Source organism: Cupressus sempervirens, chromosome 1 (genome assembly GCF_028749045.1).
Source record: "Cupressus sempervirens isolate cs-2001-9-10 chromosome 1, ASM2874904v1, whole genome shotgun sequence".
NCBI lineage: Eukaryota > Viridiplantae > Streptophyta > Pinopsida > Cupressales > Cupressaceae > Cupressus > Cupressus sempervirens.
The window spans coordinates 851343939-851367826 of NC_143118.1; the positions used below are offsets into that span (position 1 = coordinate 851343939).

The 23888-nt window shown below is 41.3% G+C and overlaps 1 protein-coding gene across 2 annotated transcripts in view; it reads left to right on the forward strand.

The window, feature by feature from the left end:
• The window catches only part of LOC149580518 (FKBP-like peptidyl-prolyl cis-trans isomerase family protein), a 99880-nt gene that overhangs the window by 54626 nt on the left and 21366 nt on the right, over positions 1 to 23888 (forward strand). For both annotated transcript variants that reach the window (XM_089791641.1, XM_089791646.1), the window contains exons 4-5: positions 11562 to 11655; positions 11810 to 11870. In XM_089791641.1, coding sequence (XP_089647767.1) covers positions 11562 to 11655; positions 11810 to 11870 — 155 coding nt within the window. The remainder of the gene's footprint in view (positions 1 to 11561; positions 11656 to 11809; positions 11871 to 23888) is intronic.

A 23888-nucleotide genomic window follows, 5' to 3' on the forward strand; every position in this document is an offset into this window, starting at 1 on the left:
CAGTGGTTGCAGGTGTTTGAGCTTTACGTTTCGGCTTGCTGGTGCCTTCACTCTGGTTACCTGCACTCGACATTTTCATGCCCTTCTCAGCTGCAAATTCTTCCAATTGCTTTTTCCACTTTCTCTTGCTTGCAGACTCCATTTATTTCCTCACACAATTTCTTTTCCTTTCCTAACGACCGTTCGGATCTGTACGACCCCTTTCTCCAATGAAAGCTAACACTCCCTCCCTAGCCCAGGCGAACAGATTTCAGGCTCCACCAATTTTGTTCTGGTTATTGCATCTGGCTGATCGTACGACCTCTCCTAGGATCCTTGCGAATTTGTGAATGGTCTTTTCCGTACGGTCTCTTATGTTGTTCCTTGTTGTCATTCTTCTCTTTGCCTGCTTGCCTCAGAAAATAAATTGCAATTGCCGTACTGTGCTGATATATATCTATGTTGGTTTGGATTGCAGGGTCCGTATGGCTACCAGGCTACAGGAGAAGCCAGACGCATTAAGCATCCCTCAAAACTTGCACGCAACAAATATCAAACACCTTAATCAATGTTTTAAACCCAATCCGTACAACAGTACAAAAAACTTGTCCTTAGCAAACTAAACACTTATCCTTCGAATCCATACTAAAACAAACCCGTAGCAGGCAACTTATTCTTTAAAATCCGTATGGTGACAAACTGTAAGCTTAATCTCTAAATCCGTACGGTGATAGTAGGCAATATCCTTCAAAGTCCATACGCCAAATTGTACGCAATATCCTTCAAAGTCAGTATGTAACGTCCTTCAAAATCCGTACCTAATATAATGCAAAAGCCGTACGCCAAATCTTGCAAAATTCGTACGTCATATCATGCAAAATTCGTACACCAAATCTTGCAAAATCCGTACGCCAAATCTTGCAAAATCCGTATGACAAATCTAATCCTGTAAATCCATACAGTAGTAATCAATTCATCCTTCACAATCTGTACGTGTTCAATCATACAATTAAAAATTGAAAATCCGTATGCCAAGCTTTATTTTCCAAATTGGTAAGCCAAGTGCACCATACGGTGCCTTTAGGACACATTAAGTTGCCGTATGGTGTCTTTTAGGACACCTTCAGTTGCCGTACGGTAACTTCTTTTCCTCTTTTTTTTTCCCATTTTTTTTGAACTGCTGCTCCTTGATATTCACTGATGGCGACTTAGGTTGCGTGTGATATATTTTTAATTTACATCTGTTCACTGTTTCCGAAACTTCCTGTCCATCCAGCGTCCATAACTTGATTGCTCCATTATCGCCTACTTCTCGAATTTGATATGGCTCGAACCACTTAACTTTAAACTTGCCCAGTTTGATCTCGTTTCGGCCGTCGTACTTCAATACCCACTGACCTGGTTGGAATTTGTTCAGTTTCAGGTGTTTATCATGCTACACCTTGCGCCTGTTCTGCGTTACCTCCATGGCCCACTGTGCCAATAATCGCTTCTCCTCGAGCTAGTTCAGATTATGCAACCTCTCCCTCAAGCTTGCCATGTCACCTAACTTATTTTCCAGCGCAATTCTTAGGCTTGGTATCATGAATTCTGCTGGTACCACTACCTCCTGTCCGAACATCAATTGGAACGGCGCGTCCTGTTGTGACCTTGTACGCCATATGGTATGCCTAAAGGATAGAAGGCAATTTTTCCTCCCAATCTTCACCCTCAACCGCACAAGACTTGTAGATAATTGATACTAGGATCTTGTTTGTAGCCTCGGCCTGTCCGTTTGCTCTCAGGTAGTACGGGCTCGATAGTGAATGATAAATCTTGAATTTAGTGGTGAGTAGTCGGATAACATGGTTAACGAAGTGCCCACCCCTATCATTTCTTAACTGCAATGGAATCCTGTACCTGGTAATGATTTGCTCATAAATAAATCTGGCTGTGCTTACGGCCAAGTTATCCGGTAGTACGCATGCCTCCACCCACTTGGTCAGGTACTCTGTCGGTACGACAATGTATCGGCACCTTCTAGTTTTGCTTACCTTCAGAGGTCTAATGAAATCCAGTCCCCATCTTTCAAAGAGTTCCTGCGCGTGGGAGGGGTTCAGTGGCATGAAGTCCCTCTTTAGTGGCTTCCTGGCCCGTTGATAAGTGTCACACCCAACGACCCATTCCCACGCGTCATTGTACACTGTTGACCACCACAGTCCTGCCAATAATATTTTCCATGCTGTTGTATCAAGTCCCATGTGTCCTGCTGGACTCTCATGTGCTTCCTTCAACACCCGTGGTATTTCTTCCTCTAACACACATCGGTGTAGGATGTGATCAGACCCCATCTTGTAGAGTAATCCATTGATTAGATGAAATCTACGGCTTCTGATTACCAATTTCGGCCTTTCATTTGGTGGCATCTCACTTGGGAATTGTCTTGTCAAAAGGTATTCTCCAATGCTCGTGTACCATTTCGGTAGTACTACAATCTTAAACAATTGTGCATTCGAAAAATTGTCGTTTACTTAGTCTGCCGGTTCCTCTATTTTGAGACGTGAGAGATGATCTGCGCTGACAAGTTTCTTTCCAGGCCGTACAATGATCTTGAAAGTGAACTCCTGCAATAGAAGTAACCACCGCCTAATTCTTCCTTGAATGACAGGTTTATTGATCATATATAACGGAGGCTGATGGTCGACATAGAACACGAATGGTGTCGCCAACAAGTAATGATGGAACTTTTGCACAACGTAGACCATTCCCAAAGCTTCCTGTTCTGTTGTACTGTAGTTCTGTTCCGCTTTTGATAGCAGTCTACTGGAAAAGTATATCGGGTGATCCAACCCGTGGTTACCTGTCTGCGCCAAGGTTAGTTCGATTGCATAGTTGGACGTGTCGATGTGAACATGGAATTCCTTATTCCAATCTGGGTACGCCAAGATGGGTGTCGTAGCCAATCGTACCTTCAGCCCTTCGAATGACTCATCCTATTCTTTCTCCCATCTGAATGGTTCTCCTTTGCATGTTAATTTGTCCAACGGGTATGATACTTTGGCAAAATTTTTAATGAACCTTTTGTAATAGCTTGTGTCCCAGGAAAGACTTTACCTCTGTTACATTTGTGGATGGCTGCATCTCCATTATGACTCTGACTTTGTCTGGATCTGTTTTCAAACCCTCCTTGCAAACGACATGTCCAAGCAATCTCCCCTGCGGAACCATGAATCTGTATTTCTTGGGGTTCAAGGCTAGTTGCGCCCATCGACATCTCTTCATGCATTCGCACAATGCCGCTAGATGTTTATCTTCGGAGCTAAATATAGACCAGTCATCCAAGAATGCCTTGAAGTTTCCAACAGACATCTTGTCGAATATGTGTAGTATGATCCGCTGGAACGTAGCAGACGCATTGCACAGGCCGAATGACATCCAGTTGTATGCGTATACCCCATCTTCTACGACAAATGTCATCTTCAGCTTGTCCTCCTCTGCTAAGGAAATTTGATTATACCCCGAAAACCCATCCATAAAGGAATAAATTTCATGTCCTACTACTTCAAGATACTGTCTGTAAATGGAATCAGGAAAGGGTCCTTGATTGTGACTGCATTAAAGCATTTGAAGTCTACGCATATGCGGATCTGGGTGGTATGCTTCTTCAGTGAGATTACTATGGGTGACATCCATTCACTTATCTGAACCTTGAAAATAATACTGGCTTCCAGCATCTGGTTGATCTCATCTATAACTTGTGTCGCATAGTTCTTATTCATCCTGTAAGGTCACTTCCGTACAGGTACTGCTCCTTTGACTGACAAGATGCGATGCACACACAACTCCGGCGGTACTCCTTTTAGATCCTTGTATGTCCACACGAATACATCCTTGTATTCCAAAAATATCTTGAATGCCGCTGCTTTCAGTACTGGATCCTAGTTATCTCCTACCAGTATGTTTCTTGGTTCCCCCTTGTCTCCCAAATTCATTATTTGCAGTATGGCTTCGTTGTATTTGATGGGCTCCCCCTCACTGAATGCATGGGTGGGTGTTTCATCTAGTGGCGCATCCCCCTCTTTTATTTTCGTGAATTCTCTTGGAAATTCATCACCGCTGTGCCTTCCTCTATCGTTAGTACATTGCAGCTCTGGAACAGCTCATAGTCCTCCATCTGCTAGTGGAAAAGACCGTTCACTGAATCCAAATCGTCGTTCGTTGATCCTCCTTCCAACTACAGGACTCCCTCCTGATCTAGTTCCACAGTGGCCTCCCTTCATTCTCTTCTTTGGAATTTGATGACAGAGCTTCTTCCCCCACCATTTGGGTGTGTAAATCAATGATGAATTTTCGCCCTTTGCTCTCGAGTGACAAAGTATTCTTCTTCCAGTCATGTTTAACTTTAGCTTGTATAAGCCATCCATGGCCCAGGATGGCGTCGTATCCTTTTCTCTTCTGCGGGATCACGACGGAGTCAAGCAGGAATGGCTATGTGCCAATCGTCACCGGTTGTGCCATCAGGATGCCGAGAGGTCTAATGCCATGTTGGTTTGCTGTCAGCAATTGGAATGTAGGTGGCCACAACGTTGGTTGTCCCAACCTTTTCTAGGTGTCCTTTGGTAACACATTGACAGTGGACCCTCCATCCACAATCGTGTCTATCAGAACAGTCCCCAGAATTCCCATTTCGACGACTGTCAGATATCGTCCGGATGAGAGGGCTAGCAGCATTGGATCCTCTGCACTTGCACCACTTTCTTTCTTGCTGTCAGCAATTGGAATGTAGGTGGCCACAACATTGGTTGTCCCAACCTTTTCTAGGTGTCCTTTGGTAACACATTGACAGTGGACCCTCCATCCACAATCGTGTCTATCAGAACAATCCCCAAAATTTCCATTTCGACGACTGCCGGATATCTTCCGGATGAGAGGGCTAGCAGCATTGGATCCTCTGCAATTGCACCACTTTCTTTCTCCCTTGCTTATTCTGCTGGTACTTCAGCCATTGGGGCGATGTTTATGAGTGCCGATCGGAGTTGAGGCATTATGAGCAGCAGATCGCTTATTTTGACAGGTACTTCAATTTGTAATATCTGCCGTACAATATTTTGTTCCGCGCAGTGCCTTGTTGAGGTACTGGTAGTGTCCTTTAAGTGTGTTTTTTCTGCCTGCATTGCTTTCTGGATTTCTGCCTGTGCTTCTTCCGGTCTCTTCTTTTCTTCCATTGGGTCGGGGTACAGTTTTGCTTGTTTTCGAGTGATTGCCAGAACCTCCTCTTCATTCGTCCTGATGGTGATCAAATTCACTCCTGACTTTGGGCACTTGGCATCTTCATGATCTCTAGGACCGCACCATTTGCATAACAACTTCGATGTGTTTGCCGTTGTACAGTCTCAGGCAAAGTGACCTCACAAATTGCATGCGCAACATTGAATGATCGGCCGTCCGTTCGCATCGTATTGAATTCGACTGCGGCTTCCAGTATTATTATTATTGGCTTTGTTGTTGTTGTTTTGCCCTCGTCGATTATTTCTATACCCTCCTGAGGTGGCACCCTTCGTACTGGTGTTTCCGCTCCCTAATGCGGAAGCCTCTTGGGTCAGGAACACTTGTTGAGGTCTTGTTTTCATATTGAAGGGGCATTCCTTTGTGGAATGTCCCATGATCTGGCAGATCTCGTAGAACTGATTCTTCGGACAGGATCCCTTTGTATGGCCTTTTGTCCTGCAGTTTGTGCACCACAACTCATTTGCCTTGGTCTCCTTTTGCATGTTCTTAAATTCTTTCTCATTATTCAGATCATATCCTTTTGGAGAGCTTGGACCTTCTTGCTACCCTTTTCGTAATCGCTGCTCTCTTCTTCCGAAGACACATCATTGTCTAACTCAGATGAGCTACTCTTCTTCTTCTTCTTCTTTGTTTTTCGTTCACTTTCCAAGTTCATCGCCCGATTGTATGCTTTAGTGTATGATGATGGCAACGCAATCTTCATCTTCTTCTGCAACTTTGGGTGTAGGCCTTCAATGAACCATTTTTTTGCAGCCCATCAATCGGCTTGCTTTCCATTTTATTTATTAAGTCTTTTAATTTCTTGGCGTAAACTCAGACCATTTCATTCTTCCCCTGTTTTGTGTTGTATATCTCGGCTATGATCTCATTGTCATCGCGAAGCAGTTGAAATTCCGTGGTAAACTCCTTAAGGTTGTCCCAAGTGGTTAATTTTTGAGGATTCGTATTGGCGAACCAATCAATTTCGACACCCCGTAGAGTGGCTCGAAACTGTCAGACCCATTCGTTAGTATCTGTTATGCCATTCGCCCTCCAAATCATTTCGCATGTTTTACAATGTTGGATTGGATCGGCTTTCCATCACCATCAAATTTTGGCAAATTTTCCTTTGGTCCTACCATTACTATTCGAAGTTGAGAGGTTTGTTGTGTACCTGTGCTGTTTTGCACTCCTGCACTGTTTGGCACTCTTGCATTGTCCTGCACACCCGCGCTGTTATGAACACCCGCACTATTCTACACACCCATGCTATTCTGAACACTCGTGCTGTTTCTGACAGTCGTGCTATTTGGTGAAGAAGGGTTTTCGTCAATTGAAGCTGTCCGTTCCGGAAGTGTATTTCGGATGAAGAGTTCACTCCACGCTCGTGCTCCCTAAGCACTCCGAGCCGTGCGAGTTAATTTCCTTCTGTCTGGATTCTCTTCCCTTGGCGTATGCAGGTTCAAAAACTCCTCCCTTGCTTCTTCCACCAAATTCAACCGTTGTCAAGTCTCTTCCAACAATTCTTCAGTGCTATGGTGTTCGTTGGCAATTTGCTGAAACCTTCATCTACATTCGGCCTGCTGTGCCAAAATTAAATTTTCTTGCGCGGTGTGTATTTCGTCCTTTTCCTTTAGCTTATTCTTATTCTTGTTTAGCTGATTCGGCATTAGTCTTCATTCCTCTGCCTTCGTACCAGGTCCATCAGGCAATGGCGCCAAATGTTTACCACATGGCTAAATGGATTAATGCACATAGACAATATATAAGAACAACATAACTCCTTGTTTTATTCGCATATGCCAAAGACATTACATTTTGCTTCTGATGATGATTACAATGATCCCGAAGGGTGTATAAATACTTTCCGAAGAACCTTCCTGAAGGGGTCTGTCGGCTACATGACAATTACCGAAGGGCCCGTCAGCTACATAAAAAGAACCTTCCTGAAGGGACCCGTCAGCTGATACACAATTTTACCGACGGCACTTACTATTTATAGTAAGTCATTCTAGACATGGTTGGGACTTCCATTGGAAGTGTCATGTCCATGGTAAATGTTTAATATTGATAAAGGATTTATTTATCTGATACGATTCATTGTGCATTGATAAAGTTAGTTTACAAAGTTAAATTTAAATATTTAACTTTACTAATGTTAAATCTATAGTTGTGGGAAAAGTTTAAGTAAAAGAATTTCCCTTTATTTAGTAACAGATTGGAGATATAAAATGTTTGGGGACTTAAGATTAAAGGACTAAGCATCGCAAAAAAAAAAGGAATCGTGATAAAATAGAGTCAAAAAATTATTAATGATAAAATAGCGGAAAAAGAAAAATCCTAAAAAAAGGAAAAGGCAAAAAGTGATTTTGCTTATGCCACAAGGGCAAGGTGAGTGAATGAGCTCTAATGAGAGCATTATAAGAGAGATTCAAGGGTTCTCTTTCAGCATGCTTGAAACTTGAAAGTATATGAAATTTATGAAACTGTCTAGAGGATATATATATATTCTTGGGCTTTGAGGACAGAACCCTCTTCAGTATCATTTTCTTCACTGTTGAAAGATGCAGTTAGGAGGTTTGGGTGAGCTTTCAGTTTCAAGGTAAGAACATACTGCTGAAACTAACAAGTACTTTCATTTGCCATTGTTATAGTATCAGGAAGGGTTCAAATTTGAGATAAAGTGGAAAGATATGGGACAAAAGTGGTGTTTATGTATTGTATTAGTTGGCCAACTTAATCTCAAAGCTGCATTTGTGATTTTATTGAGATATTGAGGAATCTGCATGTTCCTTACATGGAGTTGATCTCAGAGGTGCTGTACAAGACTTAGAAAAGTCACAGAAGAACCGTACCTGTCAATAATCATCATTGCGGGTTGTCAGGGTTTCTAACAGCCACAGGGTCGGTATTGGGTTTCCAGACAATTTGGATGCAATTTACAGTCATCTACATTACTGCTCTTATGCCATATCAGGGCAAGAAGAATTATCTGGGTTCAGTCATTCCTTGGCGGAGCTGCAGCTAGCTGTGAAGGCTCATTATTAGTTGTTAGTGCTATCTGAATCTTCTCTTGTTGTGTTTGTAGCAGAAAACATTGGTATGGTATGTTAAATTGAGCACTGACATTGTCATTGAAATGTAATATCATAGTTGTCAAGTCTGAGATATCTAATTGCTATTGTAGTTCCAGTTTACCAGTGAAAGAATACAATTCTTATGTGACGAATCTGCTTTGTTATATACATTGTGTTGTTTATTTAACATATGCTTAAGTTACATTGCTACATACATATTGTTTTTCTATTAAGTGATTTGTCATACTCATTATACTCTTCCAAGCATTTGCCAACCTCATATAATTCATAGTTGTCAAGTCTGAGATATCTAATTGCTATTGTAGTTCCAGTTTACCAGTGAAAGAATACAATTCTTATGTGAAGAATCTGCTTTGTTATATACATTGTGTTGTTTATTTAACATATGCTTAAGTTACATTGCTACATACATATTGTTTTTCTATTAAGTGATTTGTCATACTCATTATACTCTTCCAAGCATTTGCCAACCTCATATAATTCAGAAAAAAAATCAGAAGTCGAATAAATACAATTGACAATAAAGGAAGCTCCTTATAGTGGTATTAAAGTAGGTGTATCCTACCATCCTGAAGAATTGATCTGAAAGATGAATTCCTATAAAGTTTTACTAGAAAATCTTCAGTACTTGTGTGAGCATCTTGGTTGGTTGGATCCAATTATTTTGACTACAATTATTGATGAATATGATATCATGTCAGAGCCACTCATAGCTTTCCTATTCGCTGTATGTAAACAAGAATTAGTTATATCTACTACTACGTACAATTTGATCAGCAGTGTTTTCAGTCAATATGATAAATTTAAACTTGTGGATAAAGAGAAAGGAAAGGAAATTGAAAAAGGTTTTTTCAGTGAAAAATTTCTAAAAGTGAGCAAGAATGAATTGAGGAGGCAAAACATATGCTTCTCTTGCAATAGGGATTAGAAGCCTAATCACCAATGCATGGGTGAAAAGGTATTGAAAGATGTTTCATCTATGTCCAAGTCTCTCTTGTCATCATTTGAGGAGGAAATACAGGTTGTCAATACATGTTTGCTTCTGAATGATTATTTGAACAAGGAATCTGATTTTAAGGATGAAGCTGATTCTCCATGTGAATCTGCTATTGAAGATATTCCTGAAGATGAGGAAGTTTTGTCTAGCAATGAAGAGGATAGTTGCCAATAGGATGAGCCAATTTTTGCTTCAGGTAATGGTTGCACGAACCTCTTTGTGGATAATTTAGAAATCATGCTTGAAATTTCTTGAAAGGTAATGACTTCTTTTGTTGATTCCACGACTCATGTTATTACTGCTCCACTTTCTCCACATGAAAAGATTGGTCCAAATATTGATGATGGTGATTCTATACTTGATTCTAATGCTGCTTTGATTCTAAGTCACTAGGAGGGCGAAGAAGATATTATATAAGAAGTTTTCAATGAGAGGCGAATCCCTCAAAGTAACTCAGCTATTTCAACATATGAATCTAATATTATTAACTCACACAAACAGGAGAACCAATTGAAGGTCAATGAAGATAAGATAGTTGTAACTTTAACACATTTTGATGATCTGCACAAGTTGGTTGAAGGTTACCTTTAGAAGGGACAACTTGACAATAGAGAAAAAGGGGTAAAGATGAATCTACTTAAGCTGATTTGCAGGTAATCCAACAAGGTATATAGACGATGAAGTCAAATTATTTGCACTTACTTTCAGATCATGACCACCTCCTTAATCTTGCAGAAATTTATTCAGAATCATTGTATAGGAAAGAAGAAGAGGTTGACAATCACACTTCTAACACTCATTTGTGGAGGTTATTTTTGTCTTGAGCAAGAGCAAATTGGTGTTTGAGCAAGAGTTTGTTTGTGCTATGATTACAAGTTTAAAGTTTATGCCTATAGTGTTTTTGTTGTTTAAATGATTAAATCATATGATTTTATGATACTATGTGACATTCTAATTTTAACTTATGCTACAGGCTTACGTATATATATTATTGTTTATAATTTTTACACATTTTTATACGAACAAACCCAAAACCCTTTCCAAAATTCTACCATACCAGCAAACTGGTTCTTCGAAACTCGAACTGGTAACTAAGCATATAATAAGTGTATACCAGCTATCTTATACATTTAAGTATTAAGATACTATATCAGTACATCAATGGTTTATTATGCATTTCTCTAAAAAGTCATAAATGCTATAATATGGAATCTATATGTGAAATGTTACCTTTACTTTCTAATTAGCTATGAAGGATAGTGAGGTAATTATTATTGGAAGAATGGTGATGAGGTCACCTTTCCAAGCACGCCATCTCATGGGTATGACTAGGGAGTTCCCATGGGGCCAAGGGAGGACAAGTGAACAGCCTTTGGTTAGGAAGGATAGATTCTTGGGGCACACTATATCCTCACATCCCTACTATGGTAGATAGGTGCTCAATCATTTGAAGTCAAGCGAGGAGTGGTAAAATGTAGGGAAACAGCAATGGAACCTCACCTCATATGTATGGAATGGGCCACATGAGGCCAAGGGGGATGGTATATTCTGTCTTGGGCCTAGAGTAGGTCACTGGGGCACCTCATCAAATCACCCTAACTTAGCACTGCTATGGTTGGGCCACCTTAATGTTTATTTTAACAAACAAATGTCTAGAGCATTTTTTTTTGTTGAAGAACTTTAGTTATGAAATATGATTATAAATAATTGACCCTAATTGTGCTGTAGGGCTTCAACCAGAGTGAAAGGTATCTCTTAGACCTTAATTGTTTAATAGAAATTGTGCGAAATTTGGATCCTCAAAATTGGGATGTTACATTCAACTTCTCAAGTAGACCAAGAGCCACCTGACCTGTAAACCAATTTTCATTTAAATATGTGCAAATTCCAACTTGATGTCATAAACATCCATTTGGTAGCTAACAACTTAAACAACTCTAGTTTTGTTCTGAGGATATACTAACACAGATCTCTCCCATTATGCCAGTTTTGTCAAAACCAGTTTTTTCAGGATCCTCATCAATGCCTGTCATCTTATACCCTTGCCTTTCATAAAACAAGCTCATGTAGCCATATAAGATTACCTTAATGCACTATTTAATGCACAAATAATGATTATTGACTTTCAGAATTTTATAATATCTAACTCCACTTCTATCCTCTTTTGCAATTGTTATGAATTCTAGAGATGAGAATTGTTCACTGGTTTTGATTCCATTTTTTATTTATTTGAACTAAAGATATTGTTAAAGGAGAAGGGCCAATAGCTCATGACGGAGACATTGTTGAGCTGAATTATGTTTGCAGGCGATCAAATGGATACTTTGTTTACAGGTAATTTTTATGCTCATTAGTGATGCTATACGAAATATTGTTTATTGTAATGCATCACTTTAACATATGATTCTCAATATTTTTTTACCTGCTTTCACAGACTAGTAATTGAAACTCTCTGATTTTGGAAAACACATTATCTCAATAAATGCAGTACTGTTGATCAAATTAGTGGAGAAAGCAAGCCAGTCATGCTTCCTATCGATGACAAACAGGTCATGTAATATTTGTTCTTACTGTTTCCATCGTCTTTTCAATTAGTACCTCATAAATACAATTGTTTAGAGAATGTCCAAAACCACTACTATTAACAACTTGTTTTCAATAATAGATGCCATGCATGCTTCAGAGTCTCTATGACAAAATGTTCTAGATAGGCTAGGCTACTAGTTTATGGCTTCAAAAATTGAGCGGCTTCAAAAATTGAGCAGTTTCAAAAGATTTACATAGGTAAGGATATGATTTTTTGCACAAATGCTACATCAGCTTTGTGGGCATTTTCTTTGTCAGATGACTGTTCGATAGTTGGAGATCAGTTCACTTGCAATGTTGCATGTTACTGATTGTTACATTCTGTCATTTCGCTTCAAATGTTTTTTTTTCCATTGAGCTTAAATTGTTCTCCATTCTTTCTTTCATATCCTGAGTGATGCTTGTTTCTGTGAAGAGTCTCGTGTGAATTTCAAAAATCTTATTTTGCATGCAATTTTGATTTCTTTTTAAAAGTGTGTGAGATGATTTTGGGGGCCAACTACACAAGTATTTTCCTTTTCAATGTTTTGAGCCCCACTAATGGATTTGTTATCAGGGCAGAAGCCTCATGTGAATATCAAAAATCCTATTTTGCATGCAATTTTGATTCCTTTTAAAAAGTCTGTGAGATGATTTTGGGAGCCAGCTACATAAGCATTTTCCTTTTCAAATTTTTGAGCCCCATTAATGGATTTGTTATCCGGGCAGAAGCCATTGCTTGAGATAAAAATAAACAAAGCTATTCTCAGAAAATGCCATAGTACAGGAAAAGAAAAACACATAAAAAGAAAGGGCTAAATTGGCTAAGAATAGGTGAAAATAAAATGTGAAAATATTAAAGAATATTTCTGTGCAGTTGGCCCCAGAGTAATATAAAACTGCAAACAACCTGTCGGATTTCATTCTGTGAGAATTTATAAGGGGCAGGAAACTTTATTACATTGAAAGTGTAGTTGAAAAACACTGAAACCTGGCAAGATATTGTTCCAACATGAAGAGTACAAGTGCCCCTACCCTATGAATGCTTCTGGCATTAAATCCTATATTATCGCTAAATTAGCCAAGTATATTGACTTTCTACTGACTTCTTGACATATACTTGAGCTTAATGGAACAATTTTTTTTAAAACATGCATTTTCTTGGGATACTTATTATAGAACCTTGAATTAATCTTGCAAATTGGGCCAAGCACTATTTGAAACTTCATTTGTAATTATGCTTTTTCTGAAGTTTGTAACTGGCATTTATGAGCAAGAAGAGCTCTTGCAATTATATAGCTAAAAAAATGTCTTTATCTTGGACATATGCAATCTCTAGCTACAAATTCTTACAAAAATGGACCTCTACAGTATAGGGAAGTGCTATTGTTTTTTAGATCAATTTTCAGATCCCGTGATGTGTGAAATGGAAAAGGAATATGTTTTTACATTTCTGAATTGGAAAACACTTTCAGACATCGTAAAGAGGACAGGGGAAAAGATAAGTGTGCAGCTATTCTATAGTCTCTTCAGATGATTCTCTTGCTTCTCTTTGCACACATTGCTCTGTGCTAAAGCAATTAAAGTAAATAGTAAATACACACTACAAGTTCATAATAGCAGAAAGTTAGGAATCTGTGATAAAAATGTAACAGAATGTCGACAGAATTTGTCAGCCAGATTATCAATCTAAGCCAACTGTGAAGCAGTGAAGTAAAATGTATTTCAAACTGAAAATGGGCCACTTGTGATGTGTGGTAGACCAATCTGTTCAAACCATATACCTTCTTTAATCAACCAAAAACACCTATGCTATCAAACCTCTTTATTCTAATAAGAATGATTAAATTACCTATTGTAGAAACCTAAAATTGCCCATAGACAACAACATCAGACTTCATTCTGTTCTAACAATTTAATTAAATAGATATTATTTGACTAAGCAATCTGCACTCCTCCATCTTTATCTAAGGAGTGGATCAAGAGAGTTTTGGAAAACCCATTTCTCAACAAGGGGGACATCCTCTTCTGCTCAATGCAAAAGAGTATTTGAAAAGAAAGGTAAAAAATTATTTCCCTTCATTTTTATCTTGATTTGTATTCTTGTGTGCCTTGTCTTTATTTACTTATAAATGATAATACAGTCAGATATTGAGTATATAATTTAAACATTATGATGTTCTAACTAGGCAATAGGCAGAGATTAAAATGAAGGCAAATGAAAGAAAAAATTACTAGAAAGTAGAAAATATCATTTTGAAAGATGACAAAAATGACCCAATAGTTAGAGCAAGGAGAAGTGCAAATTAGTTATAATACCAAAATGCGAGCAACACAACTTGTAATGTGCTCTTCCAAATTTGCTGAAAATCTTAATTGCAACAAATTAGTGTTAGGATTGCATCTTATCTAATAAATATTTCCTTTTTAATACGATCTTGGATTTGATTATATATTTGTAACCACATTATATACTTAGGTTACAAGCATATTTGGGGAAGAGCATGGTGGGTCCCCATAAAACCATTTCTGTAGCGAGCCCAAGAGTGGATGTCTATCACATGCTCTTGCTTGGCAGCTTGTACCTACTTTCCCCGTTTGTTAGCCGACTGGATGGTTCCGGCGGTGTTCCTGTAGCCGACGGTCCGGCGGTGTTTCTGTAGCCGACGGTCCGGCAGTGTTTTGTAGCCAACGGTCCGGCAGTGTTTCGGTATTCCGTAGCCGACAGTCCGGCGGTGTTTCGGTATTCCGTAGCCGACGGTCCGGCGGTGTTTCGGTATTCCGTAGCCGACGGTCCGGCGGTAAATAGTTTGTAACGGATAGAATAATTGTGGCCGACAGACTCCTTCGGGAAGGTTCGGGAGTAGTATTTATATCCCGTTTGGGATCATTGTAAATCATCATTCATCTACTATTGCGAATATTATGCTACTGTTCTGCTGTTACTTTCTGTATGCGTTACTTTACTTTACCTGTACGGTAAACATTTGGCGCCGTTGCCTTATGAATCTGGAAGGTGGGAGGAATGAAGATTAATGCCAAATCAGCTTAACAAGGATCGAAATAAGGCGAAGGGAAAAGATGGAATCCGTATTGCGCAAGAGAATTTAATTCTAGCACAGCAAGCCGAACGCCGACGGAGATTTCAGAGGATTGTCGACGAAAACCGAAGTGCGGAGGAATTGTTGGAGGAGACTTGGCAGCGAGTGGAATTGGTGGAAGAAGCACGGGAGGAGTTCTTGAAATTGTGTTCGCCGAGGGAAGAAAATTCAGACGGGAGAGCATCAACTCGCACGGCTCGCGGTGCCGACGGAGCACGAGCGTGGAGTGACCTCTTCGTCCAGGATAGACTTCCGCGGGAAACAATTTCGGAGGATCCTCCGTCTTCACCAAGGGTTGCAGCTGTCGACACCTCCAGTGTGGGAGTGCAGACTGCCGGTGTGGGAGTACAGACTGCCGGTGTGGGAGTGCCGACCATTGTAGGAGTGCAGACCTCCAGAGTTATGGCGGGACCCAAAGAAAAATTACCGAAATTTGAAGGCGATGGTACAGCCGACCCTCTCCGACATTGTAAGACATGTGAGACGATCTGGCGGGCAAATGGAATCACAGATGCCGACGAATGGGCCAGGCACTTTCCGGCAACCCTACGGGGTGTCGCGATTGATTGGTTTTCGGATATGGATCCACAGAAGCTGGATACATGGGATAACATTAAAAAGGAGTTCTTGGCGGAATTTAAACTCTTACGAGATGATAATGAAATCGTAGCGGAAATTTTCAATACCAAGCAAGGGAAGCACGAAACTGTCCGTGTCTATGCCAGGAGATTAAAAGACTTAGTAAACAAAATGGAAAGCAAGCCAGCGGACGGATTGCAGAAAAGGTGGTTTGTGGACGGCCTACGCTCGAAGTTGCGGAGGAAAATGAAAATTGTGCCACCGTCATCATATGTGGACGCATATAACAGAGCACTGGACCTTGAGAGTGCACAGAAGACAAAGAAGAAGAAAACCAGCTCCTCTGACTCTGATGATGATGAATCCACTCGGGATGATAGTAGTGACGACGAAGGCAGCAGCAAGAAGGTTCGTGCCCTACAGAAGGATATGGTTCGCATGATGAAGGAATTTAAAAACATGCAGAAGGAGCCAAAAGGCAGTGAACTGTGGTGCACGGAATGTAAGACCGACGGTCATACTAAGGGATCGTGCCCGAAGAACCAATTCTACGACATCTGTCAGATCATGGGCCATTCGACAAAGGACTGTCCTTTTAACATGAAGACAAGAGGATCTCCGCAGGTGCTTCTTACGCAGCAGGCTTCCCCGTCGGGCAATAACGGAAATGCAAACATTGATGGTGCCACACCCGGAGGGTATAGGAATAATAGCAGAGGGCAAAATACCAACAATGCAAATAATAACAATAATAATGGAGGCCGGAGTCGAACCCAATATGATGCAAACGGACGGCCGATCGTTCAATGTCGAGCGTGTAATTTGTGGGGTCATTTTGCGCGGGATTGTACAGCGGCAAACACACCGAAATTATTATGCAGATGGTGCGGACCCGGCGATCACGAAGATTCCAAGTGTCCAAAGGCTGGAGTAAATTTGATCACTATCGGCACGGATGTAGAGGAGGTTCTGGCAATTACACGGAGGCAAGCGGAGGAAAAGAGAAAAGTGGGGGAAGTGCAGGCGGACATTGCAAAGGCATCGTCGCCGGAAACATCTCAGTTGAAGGACATCACCGGCACCTTGGCAAAGAACTTCGCAGAACAAAGCATTGTACGACAGATCTTACAAACGGAGATACCGGTCAAGATAAGTGACCTCCTTCTCACAATGCCCCAGTTACGGACGGCTATTCTGAATCATACACCGTTTTCAAACGCACCGGAGGAAACAAGAAGGAATAGTAGGGAAGTAATGGCAACAGACCCAATGCTGCTGGCACTCACCTCCGGACGGCATCCGGCGGTCGTCGAGATGGGGATTTTGGGAAATGTTTTGACAGAGACAATTGTTGACGGAGGGTCCGGCGTAAATGTGTTGCCGGAGGATACTTGGAAGAAGTTGGGAAAACCGACGTTGTGGCCACCTGCATTTCAGTTGCTCACGGCAGACCAACATGGAATCAAACCGTTGGGAATTCTGAAAGCGCAACCGGTAACAATTGGTACGCAACCATTTTTATTGGATTTTGTAGTCATTCCATTAAAAAGAAAAGGCTATGATGCTATTCTGGGACGAGATTGGTTGGTGCAAGCAAAAGTACAACATGATTGGAAACGCAATACCCTATCAATGGAGCGCGGAGGCAAAAGATTCATAATTGACCTGCATACGCAAATGGTCGGTGAGGAGGCAGCATTGTCAGATTCTGACAGTGAAGGCGAAAGTGATGACGAAGGACAGAGGAGAATGGAACCGGATGAAGGAGGAGTATTGAGACTTGACGGAGGATCGAATGACGACGACCTGGACTCGGTTAATGGCCTTTACCACTGGCAAATAGAAGACTACGAACTCTTTCCGAGTTGCAATATGCTAAGGGTCGACGAAGATGAGAAAAAGGAGGAATGCAGGGAAGTGGAAGAAGGAAAAGTTGCCATGGTTGAAGCTGAGGGGAAGAACATACAGTCTCAACACAAAAAAACAAAAGATTCCACTGTCCGGTACATGGTGAATAGACCGCGCGGAAAGAAAAGGTCACACTGCAGCATAAAATTAGTGGAAGGGCACCGACAGCAAGGAAATAATCCAGTTGTGCGACGATCGCAGGCACAGTGGGCAACAGAAGTAGCACAGAATAGACGCAAACTCTGGCATGACAAGCATCTGAGACATAACAGATTCCAGACAGGACAATTAGTACTGAAGTATGATGGCCGTAACGAAATCAAGCCGGGCAAACTCAAAGTGCGATGGATTGGACCATATCAAATCCGAGAAATTGGCGACACGGGGACAATGAAATTAGCAACCTTGGACGGACAAGAGATAACTCAGCCAGTTAATGGATCTAAGTTGAAACCATATCGTGTAAGGAAGTACTCCCCGGTGGTGAATCCTTCCGTCTCGTCAGTACAACATTCTTTGGCGATGACGTCACTCAGAGGTACTGTTGTTGAGTAATGTATTCTGTAAAAAAAAAAAAAAAAAAAAAAAAAAGGAAAAAAGAAAAGCTGACAGCCCCGCAGACCCCGCGGACTTGAAGTCCCGCGGGAAGAAAGCCCCGCGGACTAAGAGTCCCGCGGGCCCCGCGGACTAGAAGTCCCGCGGACTAAGAGTCCCGCGGGCCCCGCGGACTAGAAGTCCCGCGGGAAGGAAGGCCCCGCGGACTTAAAACCCCGCAGATCCGCAGACGGAAAACTTCCACGGCAGTAGCAAGGTAAAACAACCGCGATTTATCTTCTCTCAGACAGTTTGGGTGGGCATGTTGAAGAATTTGGTGAAGAATTTGACCAGCAGAAGGCCGCGGGTAGGAGAAACGAAAGGCCGCAGGGAGAACAGGAAGGCCGCAGGTGATGCAGAGTCAGAGGTTCAGTACTTATAAAGAAAAAAAAAAAAAAAAAACGACTACAAAATCAAGTTGTTCAGAATGAGTGATGGATGATGCCAAAGGGAAGGGGACACATCCGTGGTTGCCAGAAAGAGTGCAGAATTGGCAGATAATAACAGAAATGGTGTGTTCCGTGCATTTTTGTGTAGGTTTCGAAGTGCTAATTTGGTCTTGGTGGCGAGGGGCGCTGCCCCTCGACCCCGCCCTGTACTGCGACAGGGAGCGCACCCGGGGCGCTGCCCCAGGACCCCGCGAGGGCGCTGCCCCTCGACCCCGCCGGGGGCGTTGCCCCCTGGACCCCAGTCGTGGCGGATATCAGTCGTGGGAGTCTGACTAGTTGAGAAGAGTTGAAGTTGCTGCAGGCACGAACTTTCTATGTACCAGAGGTAGTGGGAGAAGGTGTTGGCTGTGAGGCTGTCTAGGTGGATGCGTAGAGAGCTCGGGAGGAGCTGATCATCCGGTTGGAGGCAGTGCAGCGACACTTGGCTTAGGGTACCGAGGAATTGAAAACAGAGAAAGCAGCACAGGTGGCTATCAAGGTCAGCTTGAGGAGACAGTATTGTGTTAGCAGAGGCTACAGATGTAACGGGATGAATGTGGAAGTGATGTGATAGAAGCAGATTTCTCTTGTTGTAGTCACTTTGTTAATGTATTTTGTTTGTTAATTTGTCTCAGATATTTTGTCAGTCGTCAGGAGACGACTTTTCTTTTTGGGGGGGATGGTGTTAGCCGACTGGATGGTTCAGGCGGTGTTCCTGTAGCCGACGGTCCGGCGGTGTTTCTGTAGCCGACGGTCCGGCAGTGTTTTGTAGCCAACGGTCCGGCAGTGTTTCGGTATTCCGTAGCCGACAGTCCGGCGGTGTTTCGGTATTCCGTAGCCGACGGTCCGGCGGTGTTTCGGTATTCCGTAGCCGACGGTCCGGCGGTAAATAGTTTGTAACGGATAGAATAATTGTGGCCGACAGACTCCTTCGGGAAGGTTCGGGAGTAGTATTTATATCCCGTTTGGGATCATTGTAAATCATCATTCATCTACTATTGCGAATATTATGCTACTGTTCTGCTGTTACTTTCTGTATGCGTTACTTTACTTTACCTGTACGGTAAACACCGTTCATGTATTTTCTCCATACAAATAGTTTCTATCTTGTGGAGTCTAGCAGAGGTCGAAGGGATTTCTTGACTCTATAACTCCTTGCCCTTGGCCGCAATGGTCCTACTAGGACAACCTTCTTATGAGCCCCTTGCAATTCTCTCTCTCTCTGGTGAGTTTTAGACAGTCAAACACTTTGAATAATTGTCATCATAGGCAATTTAGTTATCTGCAATGATATATGATAATTGGCATAGTTTCAAGCATTATTCCTATATATAGATATATATAATATGTTTATTTAGTAGTCATGATGAGCAATTAGTATAGATATACCAATAAATATGAATTTGAAGATATACCGAGTTCTTGTTGGATGATGCTATTCTGTATGACCTAATTGTTAAATGCCATGTCACTGATATAAGTTATACAAAAGTTTATTCAGTTTCCTCTCTTAGATTGTTGCTTCTTCTGCCATTTGGTTGATCTTGTTGCTTTCTATATTGTCTCTGTTGTTGATGCCTTTTTTTGAATATGTATTTTCTGCCGAGGCTGCTATATGTTTTCAGATCACTGTAAATATAAACTGCTGTTTGTATTTTGTTGCTTACTTCTCCCGTTCTTCCCCTTTGCCTTCTACCTTTTATATCCTATTATACTCTTGAGGGGAGGTGACCATTGTGAGGAGTCATGCCTCTTCTTTCATTGTTAACTAATTAATCATACCAATTCCTTGATCATGTTTTTATTTTTGGTGTGCTCGAATAACCACTGGCAATGACATTTCCCTCCCAACCATAGATGGACAACTATTGTTTCCCTTGAGCATTGGAGACTAGCTTATTGTTTGTATTGCAATTATCAAGAGAGGAAGATTTAATCTTCCTTTATACCTATTGGTGGTGCCCTTCACCAAGGATCACCATTCTTCACATATGGCCCTATTAATTTAATAAATGTCTCATATAGTTAATTATATTACCAATATAAGTCTATTACTCAAATAATTATATTATTAATATAATTATATTACCCCAATAATTATATTACCATTATAAATATTTATACTATCACGACCTTTATGTTATCTATTCGGCCTGAAGGTATCTGATCATAGCTACAATTAACATCAACACTCTCCCATCATGCTATGACTCGGATTATGATCTTTAATTGCTCAAAGACTTCTCATCTTCACTTCTTTTTTTAGGGACAGGAGATTAAGATCACTTCTTCTTATATATATCTAGGTGTGAAGTTTTCTGGACCATGCTTCAGTGTGAGACATACAATACAATCCAGAGCTAGTAAGGGTATGGGTTCTCTTGCTAGGCTTGAGACACAATGTTTCAGACACCATTCAGGATACCTCGTCCAAGTTATCCCTTTTGGACTCCTTTATTCGGTTGACTGTTCTTTATGGCTCAATGGTTTTGGGGCCTTCTCTCCTTGGTTCTGATTGGGCCTCGATCAAACGGGTTCAGACATTGCTTTTATGTCACATCATTAGATGTCATAGGTTCACTTCTCATAGTATCATTCTTGCTGAGTTCGGTGCTCATCCCTTCAATCTTGTGGCCACATTTGATCTGATTTGGTTCCTTCATCGCTTGCATAGTTTTGCAGATTTGAACATGATAGATACTCCTACTTGACGTATTGTTCTTCTGTTGCTATTGCAAGTTTTGATACTAGTTCTTGAGCTCGTTACTGGTATATACAGGCATCTTCTCTGCTGAGCTCGATTGGGATTGATATTGATTGTCTCCCTCCTTATTAGTTCTCGCTTAATGCCCCTGCTCATCTCCTCCCCTCACGACAGGAGTTAAATGAGCATGTTAGCCTAGATATCTACAGATAGTACATTATCACTACCTGGACTAACCCTCTTGGTGGCTTACATTTGAGGATGACCTTCTATATGGAGCACTTTCTAGAGATCTGTGATGGGATTATTGTTCGTCCTAGTTACCTATCTAGACAGTGATGTCATGCCCTGCATATCTCTTTGGGGTCCTTCAGAGTTGGTTCTCACTATCTTCGGGCTCAGACCGATCATCATATTGACAACAGAGAGTGGATCTGTAAGCTGTGCACTTTACTTGAGGTTGAGACGAAGATTCACTTTATTTTCCGTTGCCCTATCTTTTATGAGATTAGAGGCAGATTTTATTGCCTATTCCATGTTTGTTTTTCGCTTTCAACTTTCTTCAGTTATAGTGACCAGTGGTGTATCGTGCTCTATCTTCCAAAGGCCACCTTGCTCCATGACAGCACTTTACAGTCACTACTTCCTCATCAACATACCTCTGTTCAGCTCATTATTGTCTTTTTCGCACCTTATCTCCTTTGCATGGTGTGAAAAGGCAGTCTAATTCTACCAGTTCTTGTCATTCTAGGTCTGTCCGACCCCGAATCGGTTTCTTATGTCAGCGACACTCCATGAGCTCACAGAGATAGATCAGGGCTCCTAACCACTCGCAACCTTATCCTTATGTGATTGATTTCTTATTGCCAAGGAAGGACTCCTAGTCTTTTTCTTGGCCTCTCTCAACGCCTCTCTCTCTTCTTCTTGATTATTGTTGTTCGCTTTTCTCGAACATCGTTTGGTGCTCCTGCTACTGCCAACTGTCTTGTTGCAATCTCTTAGTCCCATAGACCTTTTGTGGTCTTCTGTTGGACATTAATATTATTATCTTATCTTATCTTATCTTATCTCTCTTATGTAGGAAGGAATCTTTCTCAATATATGAGGTAGTTGTATCCACCATGGCTACTCCCAGAGGGTGGATCCATTATGACTACTCCTATGAATGGAATGCAAATGAACACAAGTGGGAATTACTCAATGTGATGTCATCATCACATCATGACAGTCACTATGGCTACTCCCAAAGGGTGAATGTAACACAAGTGCAAAGTGATGGATTCTCTCATACGACATCCACCATGGCTACTCCCAAAGGGTGGATCCTTCATGGCTATTCCCATGTATGGAAATGCAAATGAGAACAAGTGCCCATCATGAAATTATTTAATGTGATGTCATCATCTCATCATGACATTCACTATGGCTACTCCTATAGGGTGAATAGACACAAGTGCTAAGTCATAGAGTCTCTTACATGACATCCACCATTGCTACTCTTAGAGGGTGGATCCACCATGGCTACTCCCAGAGGGTGGAAGAAGGGCTTACCCTCAAACTTCTATCTCACATAGAAGAATGCATCAAGAAGGGCTTGCATCTCAAACTTCTCCCTCATAGAGAAGATGCATTAAAGCACATCTCAAGAAATCACTAATGTTGAGACTCCCTCTTAGCAAGGGCTTTATTCTTCATAATTCCAAGCTTGTCTAAAAAATGCACAAACTTCACTCTGGCAAAGGGCTTGGTGAGAATATTGGTCGTCTAATCATCAGTGCTAATGTACCTCAATTGGATAACATTTCTTTACATTATTCTCTAACACAATTATATTTGACTTCTACATGCTTTGACTTGCCATGAAATACAAGGTTTGAATTTGCATCACCCTCGGTGGATCCCAAGCTCACCAAGTACCTATCTATCCAAGAATATTATGACCTTGGTGTCAGCATAAACACCTTCCAACCTACATACATGGGACTCTATCCCAGGAATCATAGTCATCTGACTACTACAATTTCTCAAAGAGGAAAATTGATCATTATATCTCATTGATGCGACTTCCATCTCATGATAGAATTGGAGAAGTCATGGTCCAAATAGAAGTATACCTGATCAATAGAGAAACCATCTAGACATGGTCTACTCCCTCTTAACCAATATGATTGAGATCCTCCGATGTCAACTGAAGAAAATCCAATAGCTGCTCTCTATATCATGGAAGAATACCTTGCACCCATGGTCTTAATCATAGAAGATATCTTGCTCCAAGAAGCTTTGATCATTTCAAACGTGATTATTTGTTCAATGATCACAACATTGTTTGTAGGAGCAATTTCCCTACACAAATATACCTAGGTTCCATGGGAATGCATCCCCACCCTTTTTGGGCTCGTTTCCATACTGGGGATGGAACGGGGATGACGTTTCCATGTCCTCCATTCTGTCCCCAATTGGGACAATTTGGGGACAGCCCCCAAAATGACAATGTTTGTCAAGTGGGAAATGCGGGGATGGCAATCTATCCCGGGGACAATGTAGCTGTCCCTCGCTCGTCCTCAGGATAGATCGTTGTTCCCGATTTCTTGGCGGGGACAAGACGACGACAAAAATGCAAAAAAATATTTTTGGTTGACCACACAGGCCCCACATGGCTTTTTGACCCTTGTTAAATATGCCAAATCC